General features: G+C 42.0%; 1 protein-coding gene across 1 annotated transcript in view; it reads left to right on the plus strand.

Moving 5' to 3' along the window:
- Window positions 1–11,324, plus strand: part of TBCD (tubulin folding cofactor D) — a 119,868-nt gene that overhangs the window by 67,473 nt on the left and 41,071 nt on the right. The window contains exons 20-23 of the mRNA XM_027886074.1: window positions 36–153; window positions 1,066–1,126; window positions 2,430–2,452; window positions 9,620–9,651. Of these exons, the coding sequence (XP_027741875.1) occupies window positions 36–153; window positions 1,066–1,126; window positions 2,430–2,452; window positions 9,620–9,651 (234 nt within the window). The remainder of the gene's footprint in view (window positions 1–35; window positions 154–1,065; window positions 1,127–2,429; window positions 2,453–9,619; window positions 9,652–11,324) is intronic.

Raw genomic sequence — 11,324 nt, forward strand, 5'->3', positions numbered from 1 at the left:
TTAAAAAAAAAAATTAATTATCTAATCTCTTTCAGTTTTGCCAAGACTTCTGCCTTTATCAGTGGGCTCAGATCTGCACACACGCCATGGGGCAATCCTTGCCTGTGCTGAGATCACCCATGCTCTGTGTAAACTGGCACAAGAGAATAATAGGTATTAATGCAAGATTATCTTGACTATAAATTTTCCTTTCATGTCTGGTCTATTGAAAGCTTCCTGAGTGTAATTATGGAAATCTCCATCTCACTGAACTGCTTTTCCATTGAGTTTTTGTTTGATTTTTGTCAGGGATGCCGAGCCTTCACGTTTTATTTGGTGGTGGTTTAAACTTGAGTCTTAAAATTCATCATCAGGAAAGGGAGAACACTTGTTGCATTACTTGGAGAATTCAAAGTGATCACTTAAATATGGATTAATCCCCTTTCCCCATAGGTAGGGGCCCTCCTGGTGAGGGGACAGCGTTTTGTCTTCAGTGTAAGAGAAATCTTCCTCAGTGTTAGAGAAATACCTCCTCAAGCAGCTCGTTGAGTTGGACTGATGTAATTGTTGCTGCTGGATTTCTGGTCCATGTATATGATTATATATATATATATATATATATATATACACACACATTCGTTTGCCATTAGTGTCTGTAAAAAGAATCTGGGTTAATGGTTAATTTTAAGGAGTTCCCTTTTCAAAAAGTTCAAGAAGAAGATGCAGAGCATTTTTTTAAGTAGTAGGAAATACATGAAATAGATGGAAAAGTCACAGAAGTGTTGGTGTCCAAAAATACCACTGAGCTGAGAAATATTATTGAGGTGTTACTGATTATAATGTTATTGGGAAGTGATGCTAATTTTATGTAGTCCTTTAGGAATGAGTTTGCTACATGATAAGGAAAGAGCTTCTTTTGTTATGCTTGCTCAACTATTTAAGATTAGATATTGCATGGTTTTGTGGAGCATAATTTGGAACAAATGACTGGTTTTTTGTTTGAAAGTGCAGTGTGATGTCATGGAAGAGAAATTATTTACAGCATGATTAGGAAACCTGCATTAAAAACTCTGTCTCCTTTTACAGATCTGTAACGTACTATTTCAGTGAAGAATCACTGGAGGGGCTTAAACAAATCCACCAAGAGGTTTGTAACCAGTATAAATGTTATTTTTTAACCTGGTGTATTGTATGATTTTTTAAACAAAGATTTACAGCAAAGGACGTGCCAGATGTGGTCCCACAGCCCAGGCTGTGTGACAGCTGGGTGTGCTGGACCCTGGGTCTCACAGGGTGGTACTGGAGGCTGTTCTACCTCTGCTGAGCCCCTTGCTCTGCTGCGGGAAGTCACATTTCTGAGGTGGCTTTGACTCCCTTTCCCCTCTGTCTCTGCTCCCTCTCTCAATGTACTGACTGGCCTTGCAGACCTGGGGGTCACTGTGGTCCAGGGACACCTCCCAGTGAGCCTGTTCTGTCCCTGCATCCATAATTTACTTGTTCCTAGATCCAAAAGTCACATTCTGCATTTCAATTGATTCACTGTCCGTATCTCTGCTTACGATAAATGAAGCCTTGCCCTGCTCAGAGCAGTTCCAGATGCTTCCACGGAGATGGTTTTACCTCTCTTGTCCATTTATTTTCGGTGATCCCACGTTGTTTTTTATTTTTGGCTTCGATTTCTTCCCCATTTGGAACAGCCAATACTCCAGGCTTCAGGCTCCTGCTCCTTTCTGCAGGGTCTGTAGTACCTTTGGTCCCTGTCTGATGTGCTAAAGCTGTCAGGCTTCACCATTTACCCATTAAGAGCTGCTACCACATGTTGAAAAAGCACCTTTTTCCTTCTTTAACTTTCTCATCTCGAAAGGCCTGAAAGTGTGGTCTGTGCTATTACAGTGGCCTTGAGTTGTTATGATGCAGCTTCTGCTGTTGTTTGTAATTAATCTGCAAAGTTGCCATAAACTCTTTTTTTTTTTAATACTTGGGGTTTTTTTGGGTTTTAGTACATAGAAGTGGGATAATCTGATTTTTTTTTAGGATAATCTACTGTAACATTGAAAATGAGCTAATATTTTTCAGTCACATTTGAATTTTTTCTGTTTAATCTGTAGCTAGCAGGTAATTTCAGTTATCAGCCAGTGCTGGAAAACAAATGTATTTTCAAAAGCCAAACTGGGTTCCAGGGTATGTGTAGGAACAGCTTGGATCTGGAATTCAGGAAATCAGTGCTTTATGAATGTGCTACATTGATTTTCTTTGAATGTAAAGTTCAAATGGATATGGAGAGGTTCTTTTTGAAAAAAAGGTTTTTCCTTTGACTTTTTTTTTTAAAATTATCTGAAGGTTTGCACAGCTCACAGTATTTAGCATTTCATGTGGGGGGGGAGGAAATGAAAACACTTGGATCAAACAAACTCCACTAATATTAATATTTATTGCTTTCCCCCCCCCAGCTTTGCAGTCGTCAGTTGTACAGGTAAGAAAATGGATGCCAAAAAATCATTTTTTTATACTGGGAAGTGTTCAATTAGAAGGAATGAAAACAGTAGGATCTGGGGGTGCTTTTGGTTTGTACAATTAGAGGCTGCCAGTCCCTCCCAGTCCCTCGGATTGTGGGTGCTGGTGGTTCAGAAAGGGCTACAGAACTGACTTTTAATTAATGAGCCCAAAATTTATTAATTAATTTATTTATAGGAGCTTCTCTCTCAGTTCTAGAGTTGCTTTCCCCATCCTGTGTAATGGGCAGGTCAGGAGCATTGCAAAAGGTTCAGGGCAATTTTTCAACTCTTGCGACAAAGAAAATGTAAATGACTTTTCACTGAGTTGTTTTTCATTTCCTATTTACTGAAGCTTCCAGGAAATAAAGGGAGATTGCCTAAATAACTGTTAAGTAAAAGTGAATTAAAACTGGGGTGTGACTTCAGAGTTTGTTCCTAAATTTAAGGAAATTAAAAAAAAAAAAAACAGAATTAATGTCTTTTATTCCCTAATGATTGTATATGTGAATTAGGGTTTTCATCTCTTTTAACTGACAGCAGTTTTTGGGCAGTTGGCACATGACAAAACAGTAAACCTTAAGCAGTTTTTTTGTGTAATTATTTATCATTGATTAAAGAATTTTTTGTGTAAGTATTTTTTTATCTTGAAACTTACTGAAAAAAAAAAAAAAAGATAAAATTGACTTCTTGAGGGTCGTACACAGGGACGTGAAACTCCCAGTCCCAGCCTGGGCTGGTGGATGGGCTTAGTGCTGATACTGGATATTTGTGTCTTTGTGGGTGGCTGTCTTGGCTTCCATAAATTCTTTAATGTCAGGGTGGAGCTTGGGTGTAATTTGTTTTTGTCATAATGTGCACTTCTTGCACTTAATGGTATTTATAAGATGCCTACAGAAATGTTTTCATTCTAGATAAGACTTCTAATTCAACTGCAAGCCTGATTGATTCACTGCTGTTTGCTCTCATGCTTAGGCTGAGACAGAGATGTCTTCTCTAATCCATAGTTTAAAATATCGGTATGCATAAAATATTTTAGAGGAGGACACGAAAAATAAACTGGGTTATGAAAACAAACCAACAATTGGAGTGTTGCTGGGCAAGCATTAAGTGAAACAAGCCCGACTCGTTTTCGTGATGAGTAATTATTGCACATAATATTCCAAAGATTTCCATTTGAGAAATTGCTACCGGGAATTTTCAGCGTTAACAACATCTTGTAGGAATGCTGAAAACCTGTGTGTTTGATTTGTCTTTCAAGTTTTGAAGCTGCATTGACAGAAGAGCAGCTGGCCACATGTCTCAGATGTTTTGCTTTCACTTCTGACTTCAGAACAGCCTTGTTGGGGACTGAATGGATTTTAATGCTTTGATCAGGCTGTTTTCAGGAATTGTGGTGGCCTGCAAGAAAGGGAAAGGAAGTAAAGGGTAAAAATCTTGTGTGGGTTTTTTTAAATATTTTTTAAATTGTAGTTTCTAAATTTTAAACTGGGAAATGGGTCATGAGTTTCCTGGTTGTTTAATGTTTAGGCTTCTGTCGAATCCCTAAGGACCTCAAGTCAGAAAAGAGAAATCCAAAGTGCTGTAATGGAGACACTCACAGAGCTGCCCAACCATTTCACTTTGTTCAGCAGCTCTTGTAACGTCTTTAACCTGATTTTAAAAAATGCCATAATTTATTCTTCAGACAGGACACATTCCAGGTTTTGAGTTATATACTGAAGTCAGTCTCAGTTTTGAATATACTTGAAGCAGTCAAATTTGTTTATGCTAATTGTAGAAAATCCTGTCCTCTACTGTATTAACTTTTTTTTTTTTTTTAAATACAAGTATCTTTCTGTCTTCCTGTCCAAGTCCTTCTCTGGGTTTACCATAGTACACTGAAAAAGGAGCCTGCAAGCCCGGGCACATCAGGGTGTACTTCCTCCCATTAGCCTTGATCCTGACACATCTGATGCACTGGTTTGTCTGGAGGAGCTGGTTGCTTTGAGGATTTGCATGGGCACTTCCAGCTGTGGATTGCACAGGGAGCCTGGGTTTCTGTCTTCCCTGGGCACTGGTTGGAGCACGTCATATGCAAACCGTGCCCCTTGCAGCATTTGTGTCTTGCGCCTCTTTCGCGCTGTTCGGGTCAGAAAGCTGCAACAATTGAGCTGTATTTTATTTGCTTTAAATGTTACTTTTATATATAAAAAACCCCAAGACAAGAACCTGTGGCATCCGTTGCCTTGAGCTGCGTTACTTGGGTTAGGAAGTCACTCTGGTTTAAACTCGGTGTCAGTCGTCAGCCTGATTTATGTTCTGCTTCCACTGCTCCACCATGGTTAGTATCTCTTTTTTGGTAGCAGATCTCTTCCTGTCGTGCATCTCAGACTTTGTACTCATTCTCAGTACTCCTTCTCCCAAGTAATAAGTGATAGGAAAGATGAAATGGCCACAAGTGTCACCAGGGAAAGTTTGGGTTGGATATTGGAAAAAATTACTTTGCTGAGAGGGTTGTCGAGCAGTGGAAGAGGTTGCCCAGGGCAGTGGTGGAGTCACCATCCCTGGAGGGATTTAAAAGCCAGGTAGATCTGGCTCTTGAGGACATGGTTTAGTGCTGGGTTAATGGTTGGACTCTATGATCTTGAAGGTCTTTTGCAACATAAACAGTTTAGGATTTGATATAATGAAAAGTCTTCAAGGAAACAGTAGTAGTGTTAGAGTTATCTACAAATTCCTCATGTGATATAAGGTTCCTGAGTGACTATTCAGTTGAACAGATAATCAGAATTTTTTTTTTACCTTTCCTGTAGCCAGTTCTGAATCTGATAATGTAGGTCTTAATTCCTCACTGGGGTCTTCAGTGTCCTCGTGTGGGGAAGTGGAGGGGCAGATACCGATCTCTCCACTCTTGTGAGCAGTGACAGGACTCAGGGCACGGCTGGAGCTGAGTTGGGGGAGGTTTAGATTGGATATCAGGAAAAGGTTTATCACCCATAGGATAACTGAGCAGCTCTTGATTGAGAACTGTAACAGGTTCCTCAGGGAAGTTGGGGTATCCTGTGCAGGTCTAAGAGTTGGACTTGATGATCCTGATGGGCCCCTTCCAACTCAACACGTTCTGTGAGAGTTGTTGTGACAAGATTAGGAACAGCTATGGAAGTTCTGCAGGTAAATGCTCTGGGCTTCCTCCAGGTGGTTGCACTGCAGTTCTGTATTTGAGCAAATGCTGTTTATTGGCCCTGGGGGGGTTCCATCCGAGCTGGATGTGTCGGGATGCGCGACGTTCCTCAGCAACTCCCACGCCGGCGAGTGCGACGTGCCGCACACCAAGCTCTGCTCTGAGCTCATTCCTGCAGCCTCTGAAGAGCCTGGCTGTGTGTGTTGCCTGTCAGCTGTGTCAGCCCAGCAGGTTCAGGAGCTTAGAACAGCAGCTCGTGTCAGTTGAACTGGCACCGGCGGAGTTTCGGTTTTTCCAGCGCAGTAAGGTGGCCCGCGGGTGTCGACAGGTGCTGGGCAAAAGAGAAACTTGTCTCGTTTCAAAGGCCTTTAAGGTTGTAACTAATCTTGATGGTTTCAGGGCAAATGTGTTTCTTGGCACTCAGCTGCCTGAAAGAGTTTTTTAGGCATATTAGCTTAATCAGCAAATAATTCCAGCCTTGCAACAAAGCTCATCGTAGCAGTTCTTCCCAGTTCAGGTGGTTTTATGCACCCAGGAGCACGATGGCTCTGGGAGATGGTGCTGCACTGTGCTCTGAAGAGTTATAAGGTGAAATTCCTCTGCAGCAAACTGAAGCCATTGGGAAAACTTTTACTTCCACGGAGCCAGGATTTCACCTGTAGCATTCTGATGTTGGAATACACAGTGTGTATGGTCAGTATACAGATTTACAGTAACCTAAAAAGAAGTGTTTGTCAGACCAGTAGAGTTTATTCCGTGCATCTTAAAGGGTTGGCTGTAAGAGCTTTGTTAAATACAGGAGTCTGTTCATCTGTGTTCAGGGGTTCCCTTTCCCTCTCTGTGTACCCTCTGATAAAGCCATTCTGTACCTCCAAAGCCCAGTGAATGTGCAACCTGGGCCTTTTAAGATACCTCAGTTCTGTTTGGGACAGAGAATTCTCTAGGAAAATACTCAGTTACTATTCATATGGAGATGAAATACGTGTTCTCAGCTTCCTGGAAATGCAGTGTTTGCAATTGAATCTCTTCAGCCATTCCAGTACTTTTAGGTTCAGATTTGGATGTCTGTGAAAACAAAGATGCTGTTCAGTTCCGAACAGCTTCAGTTACTGTTACTTTCATAATCCTAAAGAGGACTTCTGGTCTTCTCACAAAAAAAGCAGGTTTTAAATAATTAAAAAAATAAATCCACAGAAGTACTTTGAACTTCTTTATGCCCTGAGAACTGCCACTGGTTCTGATTCAGGCCAGCATAATTATGAAATAGATTCTGTCATTCTTAGGTCAGTAATCTTAATTCATCGGTTCTGCAAGGGGTTGTATATTTTATTTTCCACAAGTAAATTGTGACTCACCCCAGGATATTTCTAGGAGAGAAGCATTGAGGTGGGACTGCACATAGGAGGGAACGCTCAGGAGCTCGTGCAGCCTGGGCACTGCATCAGTCAATTTACAAACTGAATTAATAATTAAACCTTGAAACAGGTACATCTAATAAAGTGATGCAACCTGTGGATGTGTCTTTGGAATAAAAAAGAAGGAATACTGACTGTACAGCAAAATTCAGAATCTCTGAATTAGGTAGATCCGTATCTTTTTAATTTGCTGAAATACTGTCAAGCAAGATAAAGTTGATAGAAAGATGTGCATCGTGTTTGACAAACTAAGCACTGACTGAGGAAAGATCTTGGACTATGATAGAACTCTCAATTCTTAAGAGTGAAATATGTATGAGCTGTGGAAAAGGGGGAAAATCAGCTCTTTTGGTGGATATACCGTGGTGTCCAGCCAAGAAACAATCTGAGAAGCTTTGCAGAGGAGCACACGGGGATCGTGGTGCCTCCACAGATGGATTTGATTAGAGTTTGTGTGTTACATGGAAATCTTCCTATGCAAATCCCTGCCACCATTCTGCATTCTTGCATGGGGACAGCAATCCTCAGTGAGGCTCCAAACTCTGGAATTAAATTGAGTTGGGTAAATGCCAGAGGAAGGGATAGCTGTCAAATTATTAACATCAGAGCAGCTTGAAGTGGCCTGACTTCCTTCTTGGCAGTGTGAGGAAGTGGAGAAGAGCGGCCTTTGTGACTCAGTTCTTGCTTTGTAGTTGGAACAGAACAGTCCATATCTGAATCCCTGCATCAGCAGACTCTGCTGCACACCAAACACATTTACAGGATGATTATTTTACACTCATTTGCAGTAAGGCAAGCAGACAAAAGGCAAGGAATGGGTGAGGGCAAAATGAAGGGAGAAAGAAGTGTGGAAGAGGAAGCAAGACTGGCCACATCAGTCACCTGCTTCTGCTGCTGTCTCGACTCCTTGTATCACTTTTTTTGTTTTCTAATTTAAATTTTTTAGAAACTGGAGAGCAGAGGGCATGGCAGGAAGGTGGGGTAGACAATACAAAGACCTTATCAGCATGAGGATGTGGAATCTGTGCTTGCTTCCTCCAGTGATAAACTGGAGATTATTACATTGAGCCTAATATATATTGATTGTCCAAAGCAAAAGTTTCTCAATTAAAGGAAGTGCTGATCCATGGCAAAAGAGAATATTGTGGAGTTGGCATCTCTGCCTTACCTGAGACACCAGTGAAAATGTTGAGCAGTCAGAAACCCAGAGCCTGTTACAGGAGGCACCTGCTTATAGGGAATGGAAAAAACTTGTTTAAAATGTTCAGGCTTTTGAAGCTCATATGAAGGGATGACTTGGAGAACAAAGCTGAAAAAGTTGTTAGGGTTTATATGTTGGCCTTCTGAGCACAGCTACTAATTTTGTTGTGGGGAGGGAGGAGCAGAGGAGGGAAGAAAATGTTTAGGAAAAAAAGAAAACAACCAACGAGCAAATAAACAAAAAAGCTTTTGTTGTTCCTCCCCCTTGCTGGGAGTTTCTGCCAGAGCAGGGCCATGCAAACAGGTGATTAAGGCTTTGGCACACCTCAGGGGAGGAAATATTCCAGCAGAAGTGAAGGGAGACAAGAAGGAGTCAAGGGAAGAAATATCCAAAGGAAGGGCAGGTCAAAGGTTCACAGAATGGAACAGTTGAAGCCACAGAGGGTGACACTGAGCAGAACACCCCAGGCAGTGCTCACAGAGCCTTGGGGATGGAGATCTATGCAGCTAGGAGATGTCTCTGCCTAGAGCCAGGAGAGGCCAAGGAATGGGAACAGGCCACTTTTCCGTTTCCAGGACACTTTCTCCCCTTTCCCACTTTCTGCACAGTTCAGACTTTCTCCTCCTGGTGCTGTCAGAGGCTCTTGTTCAGGGTGACTGGGCTGAGCTCTGAGCTGGTGAGACCATCTCTGTGGAACACAAATTTTCCTCAGGAGGCTCTGGGGCATCTTGAGCCAGTTTGTTTCCCTTTTCTGATGTGCTGGAAGTTTTTACCCCCTCCCTTGGGGTGATAAACACAAAATCACCTGGGAAAGGGCTTGAGCAGGAAAGGAGAGAGGGTGAAGGGAGAAGGGTGAGAAACCTCATCAGGACAGTAAACCAGGTAACATTTGTGAAAATGGGAACTGGGAGGTAAAGTTTCTATTTAATGTCACAGAGGTGAAGATTGTGTTACAAAATTGCACGTAAGTGCTTTTCAGTTCTGGAATCAGAAGCTGGTAGAGACTGTATGACTGGAAAGTCCTTTGGCGAGTTCCATGGGTTTGGAATGCTTCTGAAGCAAGTGAGAAGAAAAGCAGCATGAACTTGACAGTATTTTAGCGTTCACATTAAGAATTAGAAAGCCTGGGAGTGCATTTCTGCAAGAAGAAAGCTAAATATTCAGAAGGGTTTTGTATAAATCACGGTGACGTAAAGAAAAGTCGATTTAAAAAGAAGTATCTTGAAGTATTTTAGATACAAAACTGTGCAGGTATTTTGGGCTCTGCTTTCATCCTGAAATGGTTTTGAGGGGTTTTTTGCTCACTGTAGGCAATGCACTTGGGTTGCCTGTGGTTGGTTGTTCTCTGAAGGCTGTTTATCCTTCGCAGGGGTTTGGGTGGAGAGCTGATGAGACCGGCTGGTGAGTACCACAGAAAGGGGCCCTAAGGAATTCCTCTGTTTACTTATTTCCAGTGTGTTTTGCATATGTTGTGTTGAATGCACAAGTAAAGTATGCACAGAATTAAAAAATACAGACTTTGGAGGCCAGTCAGGAGATGAGTGCACCAGAACACTTGAGAATAACTGTGTGAGAGCTGGAGGTAGTTCTGGAGTCTGTCACATGTTCTCTCCTTCCGTTGTTGCACACAGTGAACCCTTTTTCAGGGTTGAACTGGCTTCCTTCAGTGATTTACTCAGATTCCTCTCCAGCAGAGATATGATCTGCACATTAAGACAGATGCCATCATGGAAATAATGATTTTATCAGGATATGTGTGTGCAGAAGTGAAGCATAAAGACCATATAAACAGTAGTCTGTGAAGAGCGTGCCATCACAGAAAAGATGGAGTTTGAAGATTGTTGTACACTAAAAAGGAAGGGCATTGCAGGAAAAAGTAACCCTGAGTGGATAAGGAAATGATGCTGACTTGGTTTCCTGCTTCTGGGTTGAACAAAGAAAGTGCTACAGAGCAGGTTCCAGCTTGGAAGGTGTGAAACCATCCAGACCTCATGGGTGAAGGAGTTTCAGGACCAAGATGGAAGAGTGGTCAAATAGGAGGGGTGAAGGGGGCAGGGGGATCTCTGCAGTCTTTGAATCGTGGGACATGGAAATGCAGGCTGAGAGAACGGGTAGTTTTTTGTAATATGTTTTAGCTGTCGAGCAGCTGAATATTTCATGGTTTTGGAGTGGTACAAGTGACAGTATTTTGGCATGATACAACTGTGTAGGTGGAATAAGAGAAGAATTGAAAATGTTCCACAAATTGCCTGCATGTCTAATGAAGATGATGGTCTCAACCACAACAGAGCACAAAGAAGAGCAGAGAGCTGAGGAGGAATCCCAAGAGACTGGGGTTTGGTCACATTGTACTTCACCTTGTCTGTGAATAAATATTGGCACAGAGAGGCTGACAGCCAATATTGGATGGAGCTTGTGACATTATGATGGTCAGGAGTGGGTTCAAGAGATTTGAAGCCCAGTAAGTTGATTATAAATGAAGAAGATGATGAGCTGTGCGCAGAGCCCAGAGGAAGATTCAAAGATTAAACTGCGGGAGGAGAGGAAAACAAAAGGATGGCATTACATTATACAGTGCTTGTTCTGTCCTCTCCCTCCTCCCCACCAACTCTAAAGCAGCCTGGCAGTGAGGATGGATCTCTACCCATCTGCTTTGTTTGAACTGAACACCAGGAGGTGAAATACCTGGTATTCCCCAAGTGCCAAGTTGAGCAACACAGTCACTCTGCTGCACAGGAATTTTGCAGTGGTTACTGTCTTAATCACCATTCCCCCAAAAAAGCCTCAAAACACTGAGAAAACTACATAATTCTCAAAGTGGGTTTGTAAGCTCAGAGCTCATTTAATTTCATGGATTCAAAATAATAAGGATTTCATTATTAAAATGATGTTTTCTCGTATTCAGAGTATCAAAGGAAATGAAGCTGCAGCCAGTTTCATAGCTCCTGGCTCTGTGCAGTGAGCAGATGATGCTCCTTGGAGGTCCAAAAAAAACATGAATAAGAAGTAGGAAAACCTGCCATATGTATTTGAATAGTTTTTTCGAGGCTGCAGTGGTTTATCCTTGTCCAGGT

This window comes from Empidonax traillii, unplaced genomic scaffold (assembly GCF_003031625.1).
Source record: "Empidonax traillii isolate 1590-97213 ecotype Southwest subspecies unplaced genomic scaffold, ASM303162v1 scaffold177:size1754471, whole genome shotgun sequence".
Taxonomy (NCBI): Eukaryota; Metazoa; Chordata; class Aves; order Passeriformes; family Tyrannidae; genus Empidonax; species Empidonax traillii.